General features: G+C 33.9%; 4 protein-coding genes across 6 annotated transcripts; 3 read left to right on the forward strand and 1 right to left on the reverse strand.

Moving 5' to 3' along the window:
• The first annotated feature begins 935 nt into the window (after positions 1 to 935).
• LOC107913170 (uncharacterized) lies at positions 936 to 6,992 on the forward strand. 2 transcript variants are annotated; one of them, XM_016841662.2, is made up of 8 exons: positions 936 to 1,157; positions 1,281 to 1,482; positions 1,585 to 1,708; positions 1,804 to 2,144; positions 2,445 to 3,554; positions 3,648 to 3,747; positions 5,720 to 5,919; positions 6,285 to 6,992. In XM_016841662.2, the coding sequence occupies exons 1-8, from the start codon at positions 1,075 to 1,077 to the stop codon at positions 6,360 to 6,362; spliced, it is 2,238 nt and encodes a 745-aa protein (XP_016697151.1). In that variant the 5' UTR covers positions 936 to 1,074; the 3' UTR covers positions 6,363 to 6,992. The 2 variants fall into 2 exon arrangements, with proteins under 2 accessions (XP_016697151.1, XP_016697150.1); XM_016841661.2 differs by having other exon boundaries at positions 2,445 to 3,747.
• A 1,378-nt stretch (positions 6,993 to 8,370) lies between these two features.
• Positions 8,371 to 11,328, forward strand: LOC107913171 (single-stranded DNA-binding protein). The gene is made up of 4 exons (XM_016841663.2): positions 8,371 to 8,810; positions 8,998 to 9,224; positions 9,946 to 10,046; positions 10,849 to 11,328. The coding sequence occupies exons 1-4, from the start codon at positions 8,547 to 8,549 to the stop codon at positions 10,926 to 10,928; spliced, it is 672 nt and encodes a 223-aa protein (XP_016697152.1). The 5' UTR covers positions 8,371 to 8,546; the 3' UTR covers positions 10,929 to 11,328.
• A 2,368-nt stretch (positions 11,329 to 13,696) lies between these two features.
• On the reverse strand, positions 13,697 to 16,799 carry LOC107911367 (endoglucanase 8). The gene is made up of 7 exons (XM_016839212.2): positions 15,916 to 16,799; positions 15,228 to 15,635; positions 15,051 to 15,143; positions 14,799 to 14,960; positions 14,576 to 14,678; positions 14,296 to 14,459; positions 13,697 to 14,209 (listed from the first exon to the last, which is right to left on the reverse strand). Exons 1-7 carry the CDS (start codon positions 16,108 to 16,110, stop codon positions 13,889 to 13,891), a joined length of 1,446 nt encoding a protein of 481 aa, XP_016694701.1. The 5' UTR covers positions 16,111 to 16,799; the 3' UTR covers positions 13,697 to 13,888.
• Positions 16,800 to 19,254: 2,455 nt separating this feature from the next.
• Positions 19,255 to 23,434, forward strand: LOC107913172 (NAC domain-containing protein 7). 2 transcript variants are annotated; one of them, XM_016841665.2, is made up of 3 exons: positions 19,255 to 20,225; positions 21,957 to 22,122; positions 22,206 to 23,434. In XM_016841665.2, the coding sequence occupies exons 2-3, from the start codon at positions 21,963 to 21,965 to the stop codon at positions 23,051 to 23,053; spliced, it is 1,008 nt and encodes a 335-aa protein (XP_016697154.1). In that variant the 5' UTR covers positions 19,255 to 20,225; positions 21,957 to 21,962; the 3' UTR covers positions 23,054 to 23,434. The 2 variants fall into 2 exon arrangements, with proteins under 2 accessions (XP_016697154.1, XP_016697153.1); XM_016841664.2 differs by lacking the exon at positions 19,255 to 20,225 and having other exon boundaries at positions 21,454 to 22,122.
• Positions 23,435 to 25,312: the final 1,878 nt, after the last annotated feature.

Raw genomic sequence — 25,312 nt, forward strand, 5'->3', positions numbered from 1 at the left:
TCATGGTCATGGAACAAAACTCCTTGATGAATTCAAACTCCAGAAGGATGTGGCCAATCTTATCTAACAAGAACTTAAAATGATTTACAACTCTTATTTCCTAAGTAACTTAAAATAAATAAAAAACCATATAAAAATTATTAAATATACTTGTGTGCTTGGATATAGACATTAAGATTAAACCCTACGATTTAAAAATTAATTAAAACCTAAACTAGTAATTTTTGTAGTCTTGTTCAAAAATTTTGCTAACATGTTATTTTCTAAAATAGTAATAATTTGAACTCTCAGATTTAAAATCGAGTGATTCAAAGTGCGTACCATAGCTCATTAAAATTGTAATAGATTGAGCTCTCTAGCTTGAAATTGAGTGATTTAAAGTGCATTTCGAAGTTAAGAGATAACTTTTTGAACTTTATGAAAACATCTTAGCTTAAAAATGTCTAGATCTCATCTCAAAAGTTATAGCAAATCTACCGATTTTTCAAACTTGGAAATTGACAGATTTGGTGAATTAAATTTAATAAATTTCAATTCATCTATGCATGTATCATTCTTCATTTACTCAAAAATTCGTCTTCAAATTTATCATAAATGGAATAATTTAATTGAGCTATTTTTGGAGGATGAACAAATTTTTGAAAGAAACAAACAAAATTCACTAGACAAATTCAAATTAAGATTAGTAAAAGATAAATCATTTTTTTTCTTTGTATGGTTCCGTTCTTTCTTTGCATTCTCTTTTTAAATATGAATCAACTCTCTAAATCTTACCTTATACGAATTTTCACTCTTACAAAATTGAAAATCGAGAGATCTATATACTTGGCACTGGAGCTACCCCTATCCAATATAATTAATTTTCGGCCTGGCCCTTAACAAGCCCAAAGGGAAGACCAAATTCTGCACTGATATTAGGGGTGAAGAAAGCGAATTATTAGAAGAGCCCAATCGGTCTAGGAGCGGCAAGAGATCTTAAAATCCACTGGAGAGGGCGAGGCGGAGTTCAATAACATTCTTCTTCGTTTCTCTTTTGTACAACGAAGATATTATTTCTCCGATAAAGGAAATAAAATGGCCGACGATCCAGAGAAGAGGTTTCATTCGATCATGGACAAGCTCTTCCATTCTTCTAAATCTACCACTTCCTTCTCCAGGTTCCTTTTTGTTTCCCTATTTGCTTTTAACTGCTGATTTGTTTCCTTCTAGTTGATGAAATTTCTATTAAACTACGGCTATTTATTTGTTTATTTATAAATATATTTGTAATTAATTACTAGTCCTCCGGCACCGGGAACGGGAGGACAAAGACAACTATTACGGGCGAAGAAACGACCCGTTCCATCGTACACTACAGCAGTGGAAAAGCAGCAGCACTGCTTAGCTGCGTCTGAAGCTCCACTCTGCAGACCATGGGATAGAGGAGATCTTTTGAGGAGGTTATCAACTTTCAAATCCATGACTTGGTTTGCTAAGCCCAAGGTTCCCTTTTCTTTCCTCTCTCTATTCTGACTATACACTTTCCTACGCTTTTGGGTTTTTATTTAATAGATAAAGAGATGATCATGTTTTCCGTTGTTTTAGGTAGTAAATGCTGTTAATTGTGCTAGGAGAGGTTGGGTCAATGTGGATATGGACATTATAGCGTGCGAATCATGTGGAGCACGTCTCCTGTTTTCTACTCCATCTTCTTGGACACGGCAGCAAGGCATGTCATCCATCAGATATTCCTTCACTTTGAACCAATAGTTTGAAAAATCTGGTATTTGTAAGGCTAAATTATTTAACTTTTATACTCTTCAGTTGAGAAGGCAGCCTTGGTATTTAGCTTAAAGCTGGATAGTGGACACAAATTGCTTTGCCCTTGGATTGACAATATCTGTGATGAAAGATTGGCTGAATTTCCTCCCTCTGTGCCAGCTGATTTAGTTGATAAATTCCGGGCGAGATCTGACTCACTCTTTCAACTTATAGCTCTTCCTGTTATTTCATCTTTGGCCATTGAATTTATGAGAAGCCCTCAGCTTGAACAATTTCTCAGACAACCCTTAATGCTGGATTGTCTGAAAGGGAACGCTGAATTTTCTCATTTAGAAAGGATAGAAGATGGTTCTGCTGTGGATTCTGCCAACTTGTATTATCAGGTATGTAACTTGTTTCTCATTTTGGTTTGCGATTACAAGTACATTAAAGGCTGACAGCTTTTGCCAGTTTCAGTTGCATACGAGTACACTTAAACATGCATGTTTGTTTTCTGAAACTTTCTTCTACTGCATTTTCATACCATTCTACCTGCTTTCTGGTAAAAGGAGTAATAATAATCCAATGGATTCTCCAATTGATGACTGTACAACATGTCCTGCATTGTTGATTGTGGTTTTGTCTTTTATGGCTTCCTGGATTTGTGTTGGTGTTGAAGACTGATAAATCTGAAAATGTTGCAGGCTCAAAAGCTTTTAAGTCTGTGTGGCTGGGAACCACGTTCACTACCTTATGTAGTTGACTGCAAGGATGGTCAGAATCAGTTTGTTAAAGATGCTGATATTTTAAGTTCATCCGAGGGAGTTGATTATGGACTAAATTTGCGTCTCGGCTTCCGTCCAACTGATGAAAATGAGAATTTGACGGCAAATAAAGACTTTGAAAATTCTTTTGGATTGCAGTATGATCCCAAATCTGTTGTTCTAGATTGCAGGCTTTGTGGCGCGAGTGTTGGATTATGGGCTTTCTCCACTGTCCAACAGCCTGTAGAGTTATTCAGATTATTTGGATGTGAGGAAGTCAATCCTGGAGTCCACGATTCTGGCCATGAAAGCAATGTCTGTGAGGTTCCTTTTAATAGTGGGGCATCATCTATGGAGCCATCTTCAAATTCAAAATTAACTATAGCTGGGGGTCCTCCACCAACACAACAAAACTTTAAAGCAAGAATCTGTGTACCTGTTATTGGCGAGAGTTTAAGGGCTAGACTTTTGTATCATCCAGAGGTTAGAGATCAGATATACAGTAATCCAAAAAATACTCTAGTAGAATCCAATTGTAATAGGATTCCAGGAGAAATAGATTGTTTCAATAATAGTGTTAATCAGCTAGGTGTTCCATTAGCGGACTTGAGAACTTTAAATAGAAAAAAAGATGGTCAAGTGAATTGTAATTCTAAAAGCAGCGATCGGTCTCCTTGTTCAAACTATGATGTTTGTTCAGGAGATGATACTTTTAGAAATGTCACACCTTTGGAAGGAACCGACTTCACTGCAAAAGAAAATTCTCCTTATACTGGTATAGATGATTCTAATATTGGGGGTCAAATAGAGAGTTCTCAGAATGTAGTCCTAGATTCTTGCCAGAGTAATAACTTTCCTGAAAAGGTAGACAATGATAGAACTTGCAACTTAGCAGTAAAGAACTCTGATGCCATGCATGTTGGTGAGTCTTCTGTTATGACTCAAGGTGCTAATGTTTCCCCTAGAAATGAAGGAGCTAAGGCTAATGATTCATCAGTTATGGTTACATCTGAAAAGTACTATCCAGAACAAAATGCAGAACCAGATAAGGTTTGTGATAAAAAAAATTGTTTATCTAATCAAGACTCTACATGTGTTGCCTCTTGCTTGGAAGCTGATGTAAATGTTGATGGCACAAACAAGATGAACTCCAGAGAAGACAAAACTTGTTCCAACAGCGAGGAAGGAGTGATTGCCGAAGTCCAGGCTGTACAAAACAATAAGGTCTTATCCTGTCCCAAAGGTAAGCATTAATGCAGTATTGTTCATGATCAATAAGTTTTGTTCTCAGTGTCATTGGAAAAGATCTTTAGCAAAATGAAAGTTTCACTTATGCTTTTTTTTTTTCCCTCTTTCTGTGTTGTTAATTAGTTCCCTTTGTTATGGGCTTTGGTGGGCTTTTAACTGATTATTGTTTATTGATAATGAAGTTAAACTTTTTTTTCAATGGGAGAAGATGCTATTCACTTTATGTTACAGGAAGTTAAATTAGGATATGATTTTTTTTTTTTTTATAATCTTTGGTGTGAATATTTTATTTTTCATACATATATCATATCAAGCCTGTTTTGCCAATCAATTTCTATTAATGGTCTATTCCGGCAGGCATGTGGCTTATATATGACTTCTCTGATTACCAGCTCATGAATATGTAATTTAGTGCTCTAATTTGCTGAACTCTCCTTTTCAGTTAGTGTGATTGAGTGATTCTTGTTTATATACTCATTACACATTATTTTTTTTTCTGTCCTTTCGAATTGAGTTCTACGTACCAAGTTGGGTGTTTGAGTTGTACTATGTTTCCTGTTTAGAAGTGTGCAATAAGCACGAGTTGGAGACTTCCAGAATTTTCTAGAAGATATTTGAAACATATGAGCCTTGTATGTACAATTGAGCAGAATGCTCAACTTTCCTAGTACAGTATAGCCCAAGGAGATCAACTATATTCCTACATGGAAGGAATAACTTCCCTTCAGTCTATCATGTTGAACCCAAATCCATAGATAATATCAGATGGACTGAGGGAAGATTATTCACTGCTTCTCTATCCCACTTTTCCATCTGATGTGTTGTCAAGAATGTGACACATTTTTCAATGCACCTATGCTCCTGATTTGATTCCAACTTTACTCTTCAAGTATGGACTTATTCAAGCTGCTTGTAGACCTAGTTGGGTTATACATTTATAGTTTATAGTTTTTGCTTGTAGATACCAAAATGGTTCTGTAGTTTCTTTTGATCAATCAAGTACCTTGTTGAAAATTAATGCCTTGTTAATAAAACTTTCATCATTTGTTAATGCGGAAGGTACATCCAAGGTTTTATTGATTTGCTCTTGCATTTGCTAAAATATTTTATGTAACCTTTGTTCTAGTTCTCTAGGTATAGAATGAGAGGTAGATCTGTTGTTGGATGGGCAGACAACATGCTAGAATTGTCATGTAGAAGAATCTTCCTAGAACTGCACCTTGATGAATTAAAAGAAACATAGCCATCAACTTATGCATTTATCTAGATATGATGTTTGAAAAATGGTACTTGATTAAACTGATGCTAGGTTACTGGGGTGGTGATGGTGGTTGAGGCTATCTTCATGAGTTGCTTTCAACTTAATGGTGACGGGGCTTAATATAATTTCTATTTTATCTTTTTTTTTTTCATCTTGGAATTTGCGACAGAACAGTTTAAAGTTCTTACTGGACTGATAGAGGACAGTGCTCCAAGGTTGTAAAGGCAATAATTAACTCTGATTGCACTCAAACACTTCAATTTCACTGGGATGGCATGTTTATATTCATTGACAATTATCTGTCTTGAACGATTTAACCTGAAATAGTGAAACTTTGCCGCAAAGTTAGAATTCAACTCTTTTTTTTTTTTTTTTTCTTTTACTTCCATAATAATGCCCCGAGTATGTTGTACTTTAAACCTTTTGTTGGATCAGCTAGGAGCTTTTGTGACCTATCTCATGCTAGTGCTACCTGGAAAGGTTGATCCAGTAACTGCATGGCATTTTTTTTTTCCTTTCTTTTTCTTAAGTCCTCATTAGATCTTTGCAATCCAGCTGGTTAGTAATGAAGTATGTCTTTCTTGATATGTAATTTATATATGGTCTATGTGTTTGTGGTATTTGCGATTGCTATATTCCTATTTGTGATTTCATGAATTTTCAGTTAATAACAAGAGTGAGCAACTGATGTGCCTCCATTTTCCAGGAAAGGATCTAAAGCGACTACATATGGATAAAATATCAGAGTTTGATCCGATCAGGCAGCACAGGCATTTTTGTCCGTGGATTGCATCACTGAGTGGTGGGGCACCGGGATGGCAACAAACATTATCTGCTTTGCTTTATGGGAAAGATTTTCCTAATTCTTCACCTGTGTGTTCTACTTCAACCGTCTCCATGATTAAGGTAAGTTGAAATGTTACTTAATTCAAGTAATGGAGGTGTTGCTGTATATCTTGTTCTGAAACAGAAGTATATATTCATATTAATTTGTAATTGAGTATAAATATGAATTTGGTATGCTTGCTGTTAAGAGTTTTTTTTTTTTAATAAAAAAAATTGATTTACTGTGCTTACCCCTAGTTCTACTATCTTACTCTAATTTTCGAATCTGTTGTAAAATTTAGGCTTCATCCATAAAGCAGTTCGTTATAGGAACTGTTGCTTAGCCTTGATGATTAAAATATCCTAAGTTTTTGTTTTTACCGGATTAACATCCTTAGCTTTCCCATCCCTAGAGGATTATAATCATCCTAGATTTTATTCTGCAGGTTGATGATCCCATTGCCTCAGTTAGAAAGCTTTTCATGTCCCCTACGGCCAAAAGAACTAAAATCACTCGAGAATGAAGCTAAAGTAGTGTTTGTACCTACAAGCATTATCGTGGTATGCATCATGAAAGAAATGGAAGATTGAACTCGCTCATTCTGTAGGCGAATACGGAAATCACACATATCTTGGTTTCTACCATGTGAAACATAGAAATATATTATTGTATCCATTGGTGGGCTTTGTGAAATAGTACTCCAGTTTACAGCCAAATTATTGCCGAGACAGCTGAAATTGAATGAATGAGTTTTAAACGTCAATTTTGGGGAGTTGGGAAAGTTTTAAGATTTAAATGAGTCGTTTAATTTTAGATGATAGGAGTGGTAAGTGTTTTATTTCCAAAAAAGAAAAGAAGAAAGCTTGCATGCTTGCAAATCGGAGTCCATCAAGATGAAGGCACAATTTATGAGGACCAGCTTTGAAGCCTCTTCTTCAGCCACATAAGAAGAGATGACACAAAACTGGGGATAATTTGAACTGTTTGAGAATGGAAAAGGAAAGGAAAAAGAGGGCCGGGGGGGGGGGGGAATGAAATGAATGTTAGGGAGTAATGGAAGAGGTTGCAGAGATGCTGCTGTAATTATGGGGAGGAAGGATATTGTAAGAATTTTTGGCTCCTCTCATAACTTCTCTTTTCTGTGTTCTAAATCTACACTGCGTTCAGAGAGTTCTGCTGCTTTTGCTTCACGTAGCTATATTCTGTTCTTTTACCTATTTTTAATTGGGTGACTATCCAAATTAGCTACTAGTATGTCTCTTTAGGTTCCCCAGTTTATATTGTTAATAATAACCAATAATTTTCGTTTGTAAGTTTGTTTGAGTAAAAATAATATTCATTTTTATATAAAAATATAATTAATCTAACCATTATATATACTAAAATTTTTTAAATTTAGTTTAACTGTGTAAAAAGTCATCAATTTTTTTCAAAAAAGTCAATTAAATTTTTGTTTTTTATTTTTCTCATTCAATTGAATAGTTGTACTTTCAAAGTGTATCAAATTGATACATTGTCTTTTGACCGTTAAAGTTAACTGTATCTAATTTTTTTTAAGTTAAAGTCATCTTGTGTCACAACTACAGCATGATATATGGCAAAAATTATAAAAAATAAAAATTAATAAAATTTATTAATAAGAAATATTTTAAATTTATTAAAAATTAGAAAAAAACTATAAAAATCATAAAAATATATTAAAAAATATAAAATTTTATAAAAATCATAAAAATATAAAATGCATAAAAAGAACTTTTAACCATTAATTTTAACCGTTGATCGTTCAAATTATAAAAATGACCCACTAGTTTTTTTCAATTAAAGCCATCACGTGTTGCAATATAGAGTGACATGTAACAAAAAATTATTAAAATAAAAATTAATAAAAGTTATAGAAAAATAAAATGCTTCTTTGGTACAATAATTTTTATAATTCTTTTTACGAATTTTATATTTTTATATATTTTTATAATTTTCTTACGACTTTATAAAATTTTATATTTTTTTCTATATTTTATACTTTTTTTATAATTTTTATATATTTTTTTTAATTTTTAGTAAATTTTAAATATTTTTATATTTTTATTAAAATTTAATAATTTTATAAATTTTATAAATTTTTAAATGTGATTGTGGCACGTGGTGCTTAATTTTTATTTTTTATCATTGTTTTTATTAAAAATGATTTATTTGATAATTTTGGCAGTTTGATTATTTAATTAAGTAAAAAAAACAAAGACTTAATAATTTTTTTTAAAAAAAATTCCAGGATCTTTTTTACGTATTTAAAAAGTTTCCCAATTAGATAAAAAAGAAAGCAAAGACTTAATTTTTATTTTTGAAGTCCGGAGGGTTTTTACATTATTTTTTGAAAACAAATAATTGATATTGCATCAGAAAGTGTAAATTAAAAAAATGATTATTTAGAAAAATTTAAAACTTGTCACATTTTTTCATTTGTATATTAAATAATTGTTTTTATTTAAATAAGTATATCATATAAAATAATTAACCTTTCAATAATACAAAATATGGCAGCCTCTCTAGTTGTAAATAAAAGGAGAAAAACATTAATTGAATAAAGAAAATTTAGAAATGTGGGAGTGTGTGAGTCATACATTGCTAGGGTTTAAGCTTAGTGTTTAAGAATTAAGCCTACTCTACCACCGCGACATTCGAAATTTTCCAGCTCCAGCCAAAAAGGAAAATGGCGAATTCGATGGCAAATTTATCTAGAAGGGTTTATAGATCTCTTCTCTGTAACCCCAGAACTTCTCAACTTTCAATGCCCTTTTGCACCACCACCCCGATTTCCTCCTCTGCTGAAACTTCCGACTCGGACTCTGATCCATTTCCCGACTTTTCTTCTTCGCAATCCTCAACGCCGTTAGAATCTGCCAAGGACTCCAACACTAAGAGTCGTTTATACGACCTCCCGCTTGAGAATGGCTTTGATACGGGCATTTACAAGGTGCATTCATTTTCAATCTAATGGCTTTCTATACCTCTCTCTCTCTCTTATTAAAAGAAATTTCAATATTTCTGTTTGGTGATTTCTGGGCATTAGCCGACTCTAAAAAGAAAACATGAGGACAAAAATGTCGTATATGCTAACTCGAAGTGGTTCTTTGGCTTTTGGTTGGTTTTCCTGTTGGTAGGCAATTCTGGTTGGACAGGTAGGGCAGACCCCAATCCATAAGAAACTGAAGAGTGGGCTATCAGTGACATTATTTTCCCTGGGGACAGGTGGGATTCGAAACAACAGGAGGCCACATGGGAATGAGGAACCAGTGGAGTATGCTAATCGCTGTGCTATTCAGTGGCATCGTGTTTGTGTTTACCAAGAGCACTTGGGAGGTGTTGTCCTGAAGCATGCTCTTCCTGGGTAAGGTTTCATTCGAAGCATATTTCATTGTACTTAACATGCGGAAATGCTTCTTTATATTCAGATTATGTCTATTTTCTTATCCTTGAATTTCGTCCCTTTTATTTGTAAAACTTATTGTAACGGTTAGTTACTGTGTTTTCTTTTGATTTAAAAGTACATACATGCTGTAAAAGATTAAGGGTGAATGCTCTGGTATTACTGAATTATTAAAGTTATTAGACACTTATACTGAAGATGCTCTGGTAACAGTCTATTTACATCTAGAATTGGGTAGCCTTCTTTAATGAATGTGAAATGCATGAGAAAGGGTGGCTGCAAGAATCCGGATAAAGGCAACCTTGTTCTGTCGAGAGAATAGTTGGTTTTGAAGGATTTTAGTTATGTCTGAGTTTAGACTGAATGAGCTCTACTAATCAGCTGATGAAATCTACGTAGCTTTTGGATTTTGTGCATTCCATGTTCTTGGGTGGGGAGACTGTAGTGGATCATTTCTGAGCATAACAGTTTTCTGATAGCATTATTTTCAATATATAAACTTAGGGCAACTAGTTCTGTTTATGTATGAAATTCAAAATGAGGTTTCTAATATGTCTCTTGGAATGGGTGAGAATGGGATATTGAATGCTATAGTAATCTGGTTTTGAGCATGGTTTGATGCCTTTTAAATGCTTTCATTCTTTATCTTGGTTGTAATATATGTTTTTTTCCTCTGATGTAGCACGACTCTATATCTAGAGGGAAATCTGGAGATGAAAGTCTTCACTGATCCAATCAGTGGTATGGTTCGACGCCTGAGAGAGATTTCTATTCGTCGAAATGGTAAGCATTTTGTTTTCTTCCATTCTATGCTTACTAATTACCTGTTTTAGTACTTGCTCTTTTGAACTGAAAAGAAGAAAATGAAACCACTATACTTGTCTGCCAAGATTTTTTCTTAAGTATTTTTAGTGCTCAAATGGATGTATTTCTGATTAATATTTCGTACCGCGTTTAATTCCTTATTTGACAATAGCAAAAATTTAGATGTGTATCGTCAACTGGATGAGTGATTTTATGATTAAACACTAATTTTTGGTTTACTGTCATGGGATAGATTTTGAAGTCATGAATGCTTTTTGACTTTTGTTTTGTTTTTGGCATGTCAGACTTGGAGTACTTACCTTGAATTGAAAGAGAAGTTAATAATAATTTATAATATTGTTATTTTGTACCAAGGAGTCCGCAAAATCCCGAATAACCTTATGGGTCTTTCAGTTTATGCCTATTGGAAAAGGTATCCTTGATCTTACCTTATAAAATTGAAAAAGGTCAAGTGGTGCTTATAAGAAGAATGTGTTCTCTTGCTTGAAATTTTCAGTTTCTTTTTTTGTTTACCTTGGTGCTGATATTTAAATATTTATATTTTATGAATGTTGTGTGTCCATGTATGGATGAACCCGACACTAGGCTGTCTTGTGGCTTACTGGTGTAGTCTTTTTTTTTTTTTTTCATCCATTTTTTCCTGGTCTTGTTTCTGCTTCATGGAGGAAATGAGAGATTTAGTCTGCTTGTTTTATTATATTATCTTTTGGGGGTGAAAAGTACTTGACTTTAAAGTTAATGTTTGTTGTGAAATATGTAGGTCGGATTGTGTTTTTGGGAAATGTTGATAAAGCAGAGGGGCCAGCTACTGGAGAAATGAAAGGTGTTGGGTTTTTCTAGAAAGAAATGGTGTTAGTTGAAGTGAAAATGTATTTGATATGGAACCAATTTGAGCAATATAGTAGCAATAACTGCGAGGGGTAGTTGGTTTATGGATGAAGAAGGCATTGACGGGTAAAGACGTGAAAGTAGTTGAAATTGCATCTAATGTTTGAAGTAGTTATGTTAATATATTACAACACATCTATTTTGGGGAAACATCTGTTGCTATCTTTTGGATTGAACCAGCTTATCTACCCTCATTTTTTATAACAACAAAAAAGAACGGAACAGAAAACCGGCTCTTGATGGTTTAGACAAAATATGGTTTGTTGAAATTGCGGGTGGTTTGTTTTACTTCTGTAGTGGAATTGACTTTCAGACATTTTAATTTGAAAAGAAAGGCGAGTGTTTTTATGCTTTTTAAGTGCTAACAATAAAATAACAAAATGTAAGTCTCATATGAGTATATAGGATTCGGCTCTAGAAAGTATGAAATTAACATGGGAATGACACGTGATTAGAAGTGTTTGTGTGTTGGATTTGAGTCGAGTTTAGACATGATATTAATATATTTTATGTTTTTTCAAGCTCAGTTTGGTTCGAAATGTGTTTAAAATTTTGCTTAAGCTTACTAATTTGTAAATAGTTTATCCAAACTTATTTTAGGTTCATTCATATTATTTTTTTTTAAATTTAAAAAATATCTATTTATATTATTTTTAATTTAATATTTAATGATTTTATATATTTTTTATTTATTAAAATGTTATATTTAGTTATCTTAATATTTTTTAATGTTTATGTTATAGTAGTATTATATATTACTATAGATTTAATTTTTATGTATTATAAATTACATAATATATAGAAAATAATATAATATAAAATATTACAAACTTAAAAGTGAGTCGGGTTAGGTTTGGGCTTTGAATGTTCAAGCCTGAACCTGATGTATATTTTAAATGGGCTTAATTTTTTTATTGAAGTTTATTTTTTAGGCTTAATATTTCTTTTCCCAAACCCTTCTAAATTTCTAACCGGCCTTCGGGCTTGGATAAATAACTCGATCCATGAACAGGTCTACACGTGACATCTCGAAAAGGAGCACCTTCTTTTAAGACCCATAAACATCCGAACAAGATATCTCTCTCTTTAAGAGTTTTGAATTTTGATCACCTTAATCACCTACGATATAATTATAAAACGAATAAATGGATTCAATAGTGAAATGAGAGAGTAAATATGTGTATATGATTTGCCTTATAATAAAAACAATTGAGTTGGTATTGAAATTGTATAGTAAATGGATTCAAAGTAATTAAAAGTGATTTGTTACAACAAGCATAAATTATAAGTACATGACACAAGAGTAGATGATATGGTTTCATTAGTTATGAATTATATGTTAAAAAATGTGTTTAACTTAATTATGCATTGATTCATTTTGTTTACAAATTATGTTAGTATCACTGAGCTTTATTGTTCAGCATACGATTTTGTTTATTTTCGTATACAGGTAATATTAAATCTCAAAGATTTAAAAAATACGAAAACATTTAAGATTCAGTTCTCAACTTAACCGAGTTTGTATAGCTTTGGATATGTTTTGTAGCAAATTAACATGTATCTAGAGTCATTGATTAGTCTTTGAGCTTATATATTGGATGTTTTGATACTTATCATGTTAAAGGGTTGTTATTTGAATGTGGTCATGTCTGTATGGTGGTGTGTATATATGTTAACCTAGGAATATGATGGTATGCTTGCTCATTTTGGTTATGTTTATACTATATTTGAGGTATTGCTTGCACGCCAAATAAGTGAAATTGATGCATGGAATTAGTGATGTGGTGTATATGTTTGTGAGCATGTGATTCAAGGCGTTAAATATGCTTGAAATTTGTTTATAGTGTTTCGTAATGTTTCGAGATGAATTGGTAATGTTTTGGATCAAATTAGGTGAGTTTTGGAGTATTTTTGGATTTTGACAAATTTTTATCGGTACAATTAAGTTAGTAGCTAAAAATAAACAGTAATACTCAATAATATCAATAAAAGTATTCATTTGTATCGATACAACCGAGTCAGATAGGGATCCTTCCTTTATTTTGACTTGATTTGACCCCTAGAGACCTGAACTTGGTCCTGATAATCCCCAAACACTTAGAGCTCAATTAAAAATGTTTCTAAAGTATTTTAAATGATTTGAACTTGTTTTTAAGCAATACGAATGTTTTGTATAATGTGGTAAAAGTATGATATTTGTGTTGACATTGAATGAAAAACTAATTTTAGTTGTTTTGGCAACGAACGAGGTATCTCATATTCGAATCCGACAATCGAGTCGGGTGTAGGGTGAATCGGTTTTCATAATCAGGTTGGTTGGTGAATCGGTCAGAACATTAGTTCGACCAGTCCGATTGAATAAATTACTAAAATAAAAAATAAAGAAAACTGATTCAATAGGCTTGGCCATCGGTTTGTCCAGTTCAACCAGTTTTATGGCTGTTTGTGTATGGTGTTCTTATTGCTTTCTCCTCTAAGGCTTAAGTGTGCTTTATGGATTCAAACATGTTATTTCGTTTCAGGGGTGTGTTTTGGTGTGATTCAGGGGTGCTTTTGGTTAGTTTTTAACCTTTATTCCAGCCGGTAATTTGTTTTCGGTCTCTTTCTAGTTTTACTTCTAAACTTGTTCTTATCCTTATTAAACACAGAAGCTTTATCAAGTTTGTTTCATTTTTTGTAAAAAAAAAAAAAACAAAGAAGAAGAAAAAAGCATAGAGAAGTTGAGCAATATATGCATAGGATTGCAGTTTGATTCCACTAAACAATATTTGACCTTTTGTAGCATTCAAAGTTGAATTGTTACACTGTCATATAAAAACCAACAAATTCCTGGGTAAGAAATCCAATTAATTATATACATACAGACATGCATGTTTGTATACAGTTGCTAGAAACGGGAAGAAGGTTAATCATTAATGTGATTTGAAGTAAGCCAAGAGACCAACGAGAGGTGCATTAATGTAGGTGGTTGGCTCGGAGTGTGCAAAATCTGCTCTGGAATCAGCATAAGAATCCTTAATATCAGGTCCTCCAACAACAGCTCCGGTTAACAAGTTAGGGTTAGGATTGTTAGTATAGAAATAGGTAGCTCCACCTGTGCAGTCAATATGTTGGGGATGTAGAGTAATAGAAGGTAAAGAGGAGCCCCGATGATGTATCCTCTCCGGGAACTTCTTGCCATATCCCACCATGTATGACATATTCAGTGGATTGCTTCCTAAGATGTAATCCACCTGCATGCGCGCATCAATATATTATTCCCAAAACAAAGCTAGTCACAGGGATATGGACATTAATGTATAATCATATAATTCAATACCTGGCTTCTTGCAACCTGTAGAAGCCTGGCAGGGGTGGCAACAACATTGCCACAGTGGATCACCCGACTGTCTTTACTCAGAGGGCGACTGTACACTAGAAGAAGGAAGGATAAAGCTGTTGCATGCTGCAAATTGCTTCCTCCAGGTTTAATAAGGAGCCCACCTGACGGGAAGGGAGATAAATGTATATTACATGTATTTAATTTCCAAGAAAATTAAACAACAGTCAGCCAGTAAATAGAATTGAGTTTGGTCGTAAGAGAAAACTGATTGCCTTACCTGGCAAGTAGGAGACTGAAACAGTTGGTGATTCAGGCAACACAGAACAGACAAACTTGTCTGCATTAGTAATGAAAGGCTTAGGAGTTTGACTCTTTATTAGCTGCGCGCAGATGAGTAAACTATTACATTGATATTTGATCATCTCCATGTTTTCAAGAACAAAATAAAAATAAAAATTACTCAAGTCAGTAAATTAAAATTTAATACTACATATACTTGCCCTGGAAACAAGTACGTTGATGCCAGCATGCTTGGTATCCCATCCAAATTCCGCAAAGCTACTACTCTTGTCCAAGTTTTGAATGTTGGCTAAAACATAATTCCTGTAATAGGGAGCCTTTGTTGCCCTCAGTAACCATGCTGCCCCCCAAACTAATTCATCCTTGCATTGATTAAGGTGTATCGGCAGTCATTATTAATTTATATATGCTGAGCTGATCATTTGAATGTTTATTGTTTCCCCTAACCTTACCTGATATCCACTATAATCACAGTAAAATGGGCACGCCCATGGTCCAAGACTATCATTGTATGATCCCCTGTACTTATCTGCAAATTCAAAAACCTAACCCCAGCACAAGTGTTGTGTTACTAATGGGACATATTCCTAGATCCAAAGAAAATTATTCAATTTAATACTACCATTTACCATTCTTGCTCTTTTGAGCAGCCTTGCAGAATATCCACGATTAATAGGTCTAAACACCATTGAAGAGGCTGCAAGCGCAGCAGCTATCTCAGCCGAAACTTCTGATCCTGGAAACTCTTTACTCACTGCATATGGGGTTCTAGGAGTGTCCATGTCTTCAGGCCTCTCCCAGCAGTTGTGATCACCATAAGGATCGCCAACTTGAGCAAACACAAAGCCTGGGATGCTTGTGGCTTTCAGCAAGTAATCCGTTCCCCACTGAATTGCCTTCAATGAATGCTGCAGATCTGTGCCAAGGGATTGGCCAAACTCTAGTACACTCCAAGCTAGCATAGTTATGGAGAAAGCCATTGGAAAAGTGAATTTAACATTATCACCAGCGTCATAGTAACCTCCCACCAAATCAACCTGTGAATGAAAAGCCATATAATGTGATATCAAACTAGCTAGAGAATGTTTGTTTTTTACTTTTCAGTTTTTATGGTATATTCTATTTTACGTAATTTCTGCTCCATGCAAGTATTTCTTAGGCATGAATCCCATGAAATGTAAGAACTTGAGTCACGCAAGTGCTATTGCTAGCACACAATAGTTCTTTTTTTCGGGTAGTCCAACATTACTTGTCAAACGAAAGACTTTAGCTCATTGCACGGTTGTGCTGCCGAAGAGGGAAGACAGAAAGACTTACACCAATCTCAAAGCCATCGCGAAGAGCAGAATCCTTCCTCCAGGTGATCCTTTGAGTAGGAGGCAACTTCCCCGACCTCTGGCCTTCGTAGAACAAAATACTCTTTGTTAATGCCTCACCATAATCATGTGAAGCCACCAAACCCATTGCCATTGCCGCCATTCCCAACACTGATAACCTTTGTATTAGGCTCATGACTAAACGTTTCCGTTGTTTAGTTACCCTTTTAGTCTGTTTTTGTCTACTTGCAGATGTCCAAGGAACAATATAAGCACGTATTATATGTAAGCACGGATTTGGCTTAGAGGTTGAATTTTAAGATGAATGGTATCCAATTTATCTATGGGATAATGCAATATGATTAGTTCAGGGATGACCAAAACCAATCGCTTTGTAATGAATCATGCATGCATTTGCTTGCTTCCGCCTAAACAAAAGAAAGCAGAAATAAGGCACGCAACAGGCGGAGACTTGTGTACCGTCGTAACTGGTGAGGCGTTAGTTTCAGATTATTTGGAATGTTGGATACGTAGTTGCCTTTGTCAATAAGCCAAAGATAAGTTGCCCAAAAAGGTATTTTGGAAAAGAAAAAAAGAGAGAATCACGTTGAAAATTTTAATAATCTGGGGTTAGATCAAGCAGCAAGGGACTTCGCCGCCTAGGTTATGCATGTATATCTTGAAAAGGTAATCTGCATTGATTGAAGAGAAATTAAACAAGCTTTTAAATTGAAAAGCAAGATGGGATCATATGGAGGCTGAATGGCGGGCGCCTTTGCCAGTGGCACTTACCTTAAGTTACGTACTTTAAATTAATTAATGCCAATACAAAATGTATTCATTCTAGCCCTTGTTTTCTCTTTACGTTTATTCCATCGGCCTTATCCTTTCAAGCTTCCAATGAGTTCACCTTGCTAGGTTTGACATTTTTCTCTTTTTATATAATAAATCCACAGTATTGCCGAAGAAACTTGGGAAGATAATGGGCTGGATCCTTGCACATCTAGCCTAAGAATCAAGTTGAGAATAGATTTTGCCCAGCCCACCACTCGGGACTTTATATGTTTATAAAAACTATTTTCCTTTTTAATAATTAGTTCTTTCTGTTTTTTATTCTTTTAATTTTTATTTCATACATTTAATATAAATAATAGTGATAAATAAAGAAGCTAAATATATAGGCCTAAAAAATAGGTTTGAGAAAAAAAACAAGGCTCGTTTGAAAAACAGGTTGGGCCTCATGTAAGGCTTTTTTTACCAGGCCAGGCCTGGCCTGACTCGAATTTACAAAAAGAAAAAAATTATTGTTTTCTTATTGTTTTCCCATTATTTTACTATTGTTTTTTGTTGTTTTCTCACTATTTTGTTACCATTTCACTATTATATTGTTACTATTTTGTTGTTGTTGGTTAGATATTGTATAACTCTTATTTTATTGTTAATTTTGTTATTATTTTAGAGGCATTTGTTTGTTAAGTTGCACCTATATTAGTGTTATTTAAGTATAAATATTTTTTAAAATTTATTTTCAATTTTTTTGAGAAATATTTATTTTTATATTTTTAATATTTTTGATGTATTATATTTAAAATATATATATATACAAAATTTTACCATGTACGGGCTAGGTTGGGCTTAGACTTTAACATTGTTATTTAGACTGAATTTGAGCAAAAATTTTAAACCCATTTTTTGAGTTGGGTCAAACCTAAGCTATCAAACTGGCCTAAAATTTTGTCAAGGTTCAACCTAAACCTTACCCATGAATAAGTATACTTTCTTACCATATATGTTTGTAATAGGTTAAAGCATAAGTGTTATTTGCTAATATACCATCGTACTCTTAATATCTTTATTTATATATATATATTACATATTTCCTTTTCTTTCTTGGGTTTGACTAAAATTTTATTTAAGAAACCTATTTTATCAAATTAAACAAATAAAGTTGAATTACATAACATTTCATCAAATTATTTTTGATAATTTTTAAAAAAACAAATAAGATTTTGGTTGGAAATAATGAACATGTGATTTGAGCTGAAATGCTCTCATAATATTATTTTATTAAAAGTATATATGATAAAAATATTTTATATAAAAGGTGCTTACATAATTAAATTGGTATGACACCAACTTAAGTAAATATTTTATAATAATTATAAATTTTAAATACATAAAAGTTAGTATATGATAAATTGGAAAATAAAACCAACAAATTGCTTAAGCTTTAGTCCATTAATATTATATCAACAAAAGAGGATATAAGTTTAAACGTCATTACGCGAGAACCATACAAGGTTTGTAATCAATACTTGCAGCTTTGCTAAATTTCACGTGTACTGAAATTTGGGATAAAAGACGGGGAGTCCCACCCTCAAGTGCGAGCTTAATGATAGTGGCTAGCCCACGCCGGACCGCAAGCCGCAGCATACAGAGACCCACCCAGGGGGAGTATTTCTTTATTATTCACTTCCGATCCATCCTGCCTTGCGGAACCTACTGTGCACCAGTCACGTATAGCATAATGCAGAGATTTATTATTTAAAAATATTGTTTAATTTTTAATATCTTAAATTTTATTTTTATGATTTTGTAATGAAATTCTTTATATAAAATTGAATTGAAAATAAAAAGACTTATGTTATATTTAATCAATAAATATTAAAATTTAAATTTATTTAATTCTGTTACTAATATAAGAAACTATGTTTATTTAATAAAATTGAATCAGAGAGATATTAGCGCATAATGTATTAGCAAAGGTGGTTCCCAGGGAGGAAGTTAGTTGGACCGACGGCGAAGCCACTGGAAACCGGGAGTAGCATGGTTCTTAAAGCAACCGACCAACCCAACGGAGCCACGTACCGTTGTTTGGTGAGCGTCATTACTTGAAGAAAAAGGACGCGCACGGGACGGGAGGGATAAAAGCTATGAGCAAGCTGTTGAAGCAAAATTGGGAGATTGAACTCCGTAACAATGGCGCAAACTGATGAGCACAGATACTGGGCGTGTTTTCTTTATAAAATGGATTGCCCATATATTTATTATCATTATGATAGTGAAAGTGGAACAGAAACTTATACAAGTTCTTAACACACACTGTATTCTTCGTGAAACATAGTTAGAATGAATTAATTTTCAAAAACATAAAAGCAACATCAGTGATATCTTAATTAAAAAAAGAAAATTGTTGGCTCATTAAAACATGAATTAAAAAAAAATTATCTTTCAAATGTATTAGTGAATAAATTATGTTGCCTACATTTTTATGACAAATAAGACAAGTGGAAGCAGCTTGCAAAGGTTTGCACGCACCCCTTGTTTAGCCAGAATAACAGATATTAGAGGAAATGGTATGGAGTAGGAAAGGAGTTAGGGCTAAGAGGGGGGCCGGCCATACCTAGGGAGATTCATGGAGTAGACCATTTCCCTCTGCTGGAATTTATCAATAATATTATCGAAGTATTCGTGGGCTGCTGGTGGTTGTTGGGTTGCGTCACCCCACTCCAGATCAGCACTACCACAATTGATTCACACCCTATATAGCTAATATGATTTCTGTTACAGTTGATGTTGTGGTTGGTTCCTCTGACTTTGAAACTGAAAAACATTCACACTCATTAGGGTCGTTGTCATTTAAGGGTGGAGGTGGCAGAAGAGTGGGGTATTTCTCTCTCGCCATCTTTCTCTCAGCCAATCTTGCGCCACCATTTTCCCGCCCTAAGCTTCTGCACCAATTTAGCTCCAAACCGACAGTGAGAGACAATGATTGGTTATGATAGATAATGAAAACATTTAGCTTACTAACATACATCTTACCAATTCTTCCATCATTAGGGTTTCCCTCTCTCTCCAATCACTTTCTTTTTCTTTTGCTTCCTATATAACCCTACTCTTTCTCCATTCCCCCAAACTCTTTCCCTTTTTCTCTCTTTTATTCCTTCGGGATTCGATCCTACCTATCCTTTGTCCAAAGCAGTTGGGTTCAGTTCTCGAGACCACAAAATATCTAGTAACTTGTTTCTTTCTCTCTCTCTCTTTATTTGTCTTCCTGTCCAAATTTGGAGCCAATAGTTAAAAGCAAAAAAAATAAAAATAAATAAAGACTACCGATTACCACTAATTAATCACTTGACTGCTTCTTTGTGTTGGTCTTCTTGTCCAAATTTGGAGCCTGCTGAATGGTTAAAAGTTTAGAACGCTCGACATATTTCGGGAGAAAAAGGCATTTTCTTGATTCTTCCTGGAAGATTCAATCACTCCAGATCCGTGTGTTAAAAAAGAGCTAGATCTTTGGTTGCTTGATCCGTGAGCACTCCCTCTCTCTCTCTCTCTCTCTCTCTCTATACACACACATCACACACGCACGCAATTCTATATTTTTCTTTAGATTGTCTAAAACACTGTGTGTGTTAGGTTTAACGTTATGGGATGAATTTAGTTTGGGTCAAAAGAACATCTTTGATCAGATCTACAAGTTTTTCTTTCTAATGAAAAGTGGGCCTCTAACTCATTTTGTCATTGACTGCATATTTGTACCAGTTTTGGATAATTAAAACTTGCACTAATCCCATGATCATCATACTTATATTCAGCAAAAATTTATCACTTGTAATATATATTTCTTTTTCTACGACGCATTAATACGCTCTTCTAGACTATTTTCCCGACTGTAGATCTCGAAAGCATGCATTTTCCATTAAGTTTCTTTATCACAAAATAGGATCTCTCGCCACAATGAACACTTGTTCAGCCATTTCATGAGTTTACAATGGAGATGACATAATGGTTTTATCACGTGCTTTTAATTTCACTGCATGCCGGCCTGTGTTCGTGCACCTTATTTCTGTAATAACAAGATAAGAATGAAATTCTATGTCAGGTGCTTTTATCTTCTTCTTCTCTTTATTTTTTCCATTAACAGCAGAAAAAAGGGGTAAAAAAGAAAGCTAACTTTGTTTTCTCTCTTTTAAGCTTCTATTACTTTAATCTATTATAATTATATATGAAAAGTGTATTAATATGCGATTAAATACATGGTATTTCAACATGTTATTCTCCTCTTACCAAAACTATATATTCGCATTCTCCTACAATGAAAGTCCGAGATACACTCCTTTCGGCCTTGTGAAAAAGGGACTTATCAAATATAACATATCATCATATTTCCATAAGGATTTAGGGGAAACAGAAGGACAGTTGAATATGCATAATATAATGTTACTAGCATGATTTTGTTTACTTGTCTTCATTATGTTATTGTCTTATTGACCTCCATAAAAATATTCATTGTAGTTTTATCTATTACAAAACAATGATAGTGTAGGCCATTGAACCTGCAAGGAACGTGCATTTAAATTTAAACTGCATAAAATGGTAATGAAAATTATCGAAATCAGACTTATCTTTACTGTTCTTGCTTCTATAAATTGATTTTTGTTTTCCTTTTTTTTTTTTTTAGATTTCTTCATTTAGTCGAATATATGTAGAATCTAAAGAGTTATAAAATGAAATTTACAGATTATTTTACAGATTATATGATGATTTATTCATATACTTTCATCATGTCTTGCAGATTAAGAACAACAGAAAAAGTGGAAAATTCACTTATTTTCTTACTTGATGTAACATGTGCATTGATATTTTGTAGTTAGAGTTATATTGGTGAGCCAGTTGTAATTTATCCTTTACCAATTGCTTTGGGAATCAAAATACGGAAGTAATTAAATATGTAAAAATATGAGTACGTAGACTCTCAAAAGAGCTAGGTTTTGCCCGCATTGAGATGGTCTGTTATAATTGTGCAACAACCATGGAACAAGTTCTCTCTTTTGATAAAACCACATCCCAAGTTGAATGGGCAAGTACTAGTTAAGCCATGAATTTTGCTAGGTCTTAATCTTAGTAGCTAAGTGTGCATTTCAATCAATTCTTTGATCGATCTGTGCTCATCTGTTCTCTAAGTGTGGTTAATGGAAAAATATGTTAATATATTAATATATCATGTGATCAAAGTTTAGTGTGGTGATGGGTTTGCAGGGGAAAATGAATGCATTTTCAAAAGTTCCACCAGGCTTTCGCTTCCATCCCACTGATGAAGAACTTGTGGCCTATTACCTGAGGAAGAAAATTACATCAAGAAGGATTGACCTAGATGTAATTAGAGATGTTGATCTCTATAAAATTGAGCCATGGGATCTTCAAGGTAGATAAATTCTGAAATCTTTGTAGATTACAAAGTTAAGGCCAAATGACACTAATTGAACACCTTGCGTGTATTTTGAACAGAGCTATGCAGAATAGGGACAGAAGAGCAAAATGAATGGTATTTCTTTAGTCATAAGGATAAGAAGTATCCAACTGGAACTCGCACAAATAGAGCCACTGCAGCTGGGTTTTGGAAAGCAACCGGTAGAGACAAGGCTATTTACTCTAAGCATGACTTGATTGGCATGAGGAAGACCTTAGTGTTTTATAAAGGTCGAGCCCCAAATGGACAAAAGTCAGACTGGATCATGCATGAGTATCGCCTAGAAACAGACGAAAACGGGACTCCGCAGGAAGAAGGATGGGTTGTGTGTAGGGTATTCAAGAAGAGAATACCAGCTATTAGCAAAGTCAGTCAGTATGAGTCTCCTTGTTGGTACGATGACCAAGTCTCTTTCACTCCAGATCTTGCTTCACCAATGCAAAATATGGCTTACCACCACCTTCCCTATTCCTGCAAGAAAGAGCTTGATTTGAAGTACCAAGCCCCAAATGAGCATTACCTCCAGCTACCACTTCTAGACAGCCCAAAACTACTCCACCCATCCGTCGAAGCATTTGGCCTAGACATCAACAATGCAAGCACTCTACAGGAAACTCATGAGCAACACTTGCAGACACTCTATGCTAACACCAATAACGAGCATGCGGCGGATCAAGTCACTGATTGGCGCATCCTTGACAAGTTTGTGGCTTCTCAACTCAGTCAAGAAGAAGTTGCCAAGCAAAATAACTATTCAAGTGCTTCAGCTAAGAATGTCTTCCACTCGTCGCAGCACGCAAATTTGCTCATCAGACATTTAAACAAACAAGAAATGGCACCGGAGAATGCATCAACATCCAATCGTCACACTGATCTGTGGAAGTGACTGGTCCTTTAATTATTTGACAGTATATATTACTAATCATAGCATATTCAGTTTCAAAGGGAAAAAGGAAAAAGGGGAAGGGAAGGGAAGTTATTATTTAATTTTCTGTACATATCAAAACTGTATAACAATTGCTAGCTCTTCCCTTCCCTGGTGGTATTAAATTAATAACATGATTAGTCAGGGGGAAAAAAGTTGTTTCTATCAAGAAGAAAAATTGGTATAGGTAGCAAGACGGAGTATTACAGTGAGGAATGAGTTGTTTAATTATGGCCTATGGATTAAGTATATAACAGCCCCAGACACATATATTATTGTTCATTGATCGACCCGACAGGTGATAAGATATTTATACTTGTCAATGAATAGTAGCGTTAATCAGAAAAACTTTCCTTTGCCTCTTTCTTTCATCTTGTGATCTATATTAGTTTCTAGAATTGTTTCTTATGGACTATTGATTGGATTATAAGTAAAGCAAAATTAAATGCTTTGCTGTAATTTTGAAAAAGACGATAAAAAAAGATCCATTTTTGCAATGAGGGGGCAAGCAGCATGCATAGATATCAAACAAACATCTGGTGGACCAGAATCAAATATAAATTGTCTCAGCTTGTCTAAAATGATTACTTGAATGCTAGCTTTGCTGGAAAGCTTGGCATGCAAGTGAGGCACGCAACACAAATGCGTACGTATACTCTTTTCTTTTTTTTCTTTTTTTTTTTTGGGTTCTTTTTAAACGTAGAAGCCACTCCAAAATAGTTCAATCATCCTAAAAATATTGCTGTGGAAATCAAGTTTCTGCTAATACGTAATCCTAAAATGTGTTGAGCATAAAGGTAGAGAGCTACCTAACCTCAAATAATAAAAGGTATATAAAATATATATGAGCAAAACTAGGTGGCTATCAAGCTATAGATAGAGGCCAAAATGACTAGGAATGCATGAAAATGAGTATGAACAGCAAGTTTCCAGAGTTTCAGAGAATTACAAGCTTATATAGGAACAGCGAACTCATCCTAAAGGCATTTGAAACTCCCAAAATATTCTTGCATGTTCTGATACTAGGAAGGGGTTTGAAGGGCATGCAAAGTACGTATAAGAAACATCTTAAAATTGGATGATGTGAAAGGACATATAGCAGATATGATACAAGTCATTGCATGTAGAGAAGTGAAACTAAGAAGCAAGAAATACCTACCTTGAACATTTACGTTTGATTCAACTCAAGGTGGACCGAGCGAATGCAAGAAAGGGCATAGACAGTAATCAAGAAGTGTCGAAGGATGAGGGGAGCAAAGTGATTGAGCATGCGTACTGCTTAATATGAACTAAAAATGCTATAAAGTCAATTTAAAAAAAAAAATTACTGCCATGAAATTAATTTTTATAAAAGCTTAGAGAAGTTTGAATTGTAAAAACATTTACTCATCAGACTCATACAAGAGTCAAGAAGGCTTTAACTTTAGCCAAAGAGATATCTCCCCATGGACATTCTCATAGTGCTCCTCCTCCTCAACGCACACTACACATGAGAGAGACACAGAGATGGACATTAATATTCGAAACAAGGAATCCAAGGTTAGAGAAAAAAAAGGAAAAAAAGAAGAAGCGCAAATACAGATGATATATTATTTTATAAAAAAAACTATTGTAGAGAATTTTTATAAAATTTGATATTTTGTTGTATGTACTTTGTTGGGTTCTCAATAGACTATTTTCCTTCAATACAACTAATCATTAGACTTTAATGAATCATCAAGATTTATTTGTTTGTCACGCTTTGACCCATCTATATATATTTGAAAAGAAAATTTATCGATCAAGGCCACAAGCTGCAGAATTGTTGAAACACAGCATAGGCAGTGTAAGATTGTGACTAACACAAAAACTTCACAAAGTAGAGAAATGGAAGATATCATATATCTGGTTAACTTTTCTAGCCTAGGTGGAATATAGGGAAATCATTGGCTTACATAATATCATTATTATGATATAGAAATAAAATCTTTTAAGAGAAGTGTAACACAATAGTCATATCTTCGAAATTAAGATTGTGAATGCTTATGGTGACATATATGATTTTTTATTATTATATATATTTATATAGTTCAGAAATAATCTATAATCTCTGGTTTGATAAAAAAAATTGTATGTGTACTTTGGAAGCCACAAAACAAAGATGTTGTGAGTATGACCATGTTTAAAATAGGAATATGTCATTGGACTTATTTGAGTAATGGACATGGTTTCAATCATAGT

Source organism: Gossypium hirsutum, chromosome A07 (assembly GCF_007990345.1).
Source record: "Gossypium hirsutum isolate 1008001.06 chromosome A07, Gossypium_hirsutum_v2.1, whole genome shotgun sequence".
NCBI lineage: Eukaryota > Viridiplantae > Streptophyta > Magnoliopsida > Malvales > Malvaceae > Gossypium > Gossypium hirsutum.

Excerpts from the sequence above, each read along its gene's own strand:
- LOC107913171 (XM_016841663.2), top strand. The coding sequence starts at position 8,547 with ATGGCGAATTCGATGGCAAATTTATCTAGAAGGGTTTATAGATCTCTT. Across the intron at positions 8,811-8,997 it reads TTGATACGGGCATTTACAAG|GCAATTCTGGTTGGACAGGT; the intron begins GTGCATTCATTT and ends TCCTGTTGGTAG. Across the intron at positions 9,225-9,945 it reads CTGAAGCATGCTCTTCCTGG|CACGACTCTATATCTAGAGG; the intron begins GTAAGGTTTCAT and ends CCTCTGATGTAG.
- LOC107913170 (XM_016841661.2), top strand. The coding sequence starts at position 1,075 with ATGGCCGACGATCCAGAGAAGAGGTTTCATTCGATCATGGACAAGCTC. Across the intron at positions 1,158-1,280 it reads TCTACCACTTCCTTCTCCAG|TCCTCCGGCACCGGGAACGG; the intron begins GTTCCTTTTTGT and ends ATTAATTACTAG. Across the intron at positions 2,145-2,444 it reads CTGCCAACTTGTATTATCAG|GCTCAAAAGCTTTTAAGTCT; the intron begins GTATGTAACTTG and ends AAAATGTTGCAG.
- LOC107911367 (XM_016839212.2), bottom strand. The coding sequence starts at position 16,110 with ATGAGCCTAATACAAAGGTTATCAGTGTTGGGAATGGCGGCAATGGCA. Across the intron at positions 15,636-15,915 it reads GCGATGGCTTTGAGATTGGT|GTTGATTTGGTGGGAGGTTA; the intron begins GTAAGTCTTTCT and ends TTTCATTCACAG. Across the intron at positions 14,961-15,050 it reads GTGATTATAGTGGATATCAG|GATGAATTAGTTTGGGGGGC; the intron begins GTAAGGTTAGGG and ends AATCAATGCAAG.
- LOC107913172 (XM_016841664.2), top strand. The coding sequence starts at position 21,945 with ATGGGTTTGCAGGGGAAAATGAATGCATTTTCAAAAGTTCCACCAGGC. Across the intron at positions 22,123-22,205 it reads TGAGCCATGGGATCTTCAAG|AGCTATGCAGAATAGGGACA; the intron begins GTAGATAAATTC and ends TATTTTGAACAG.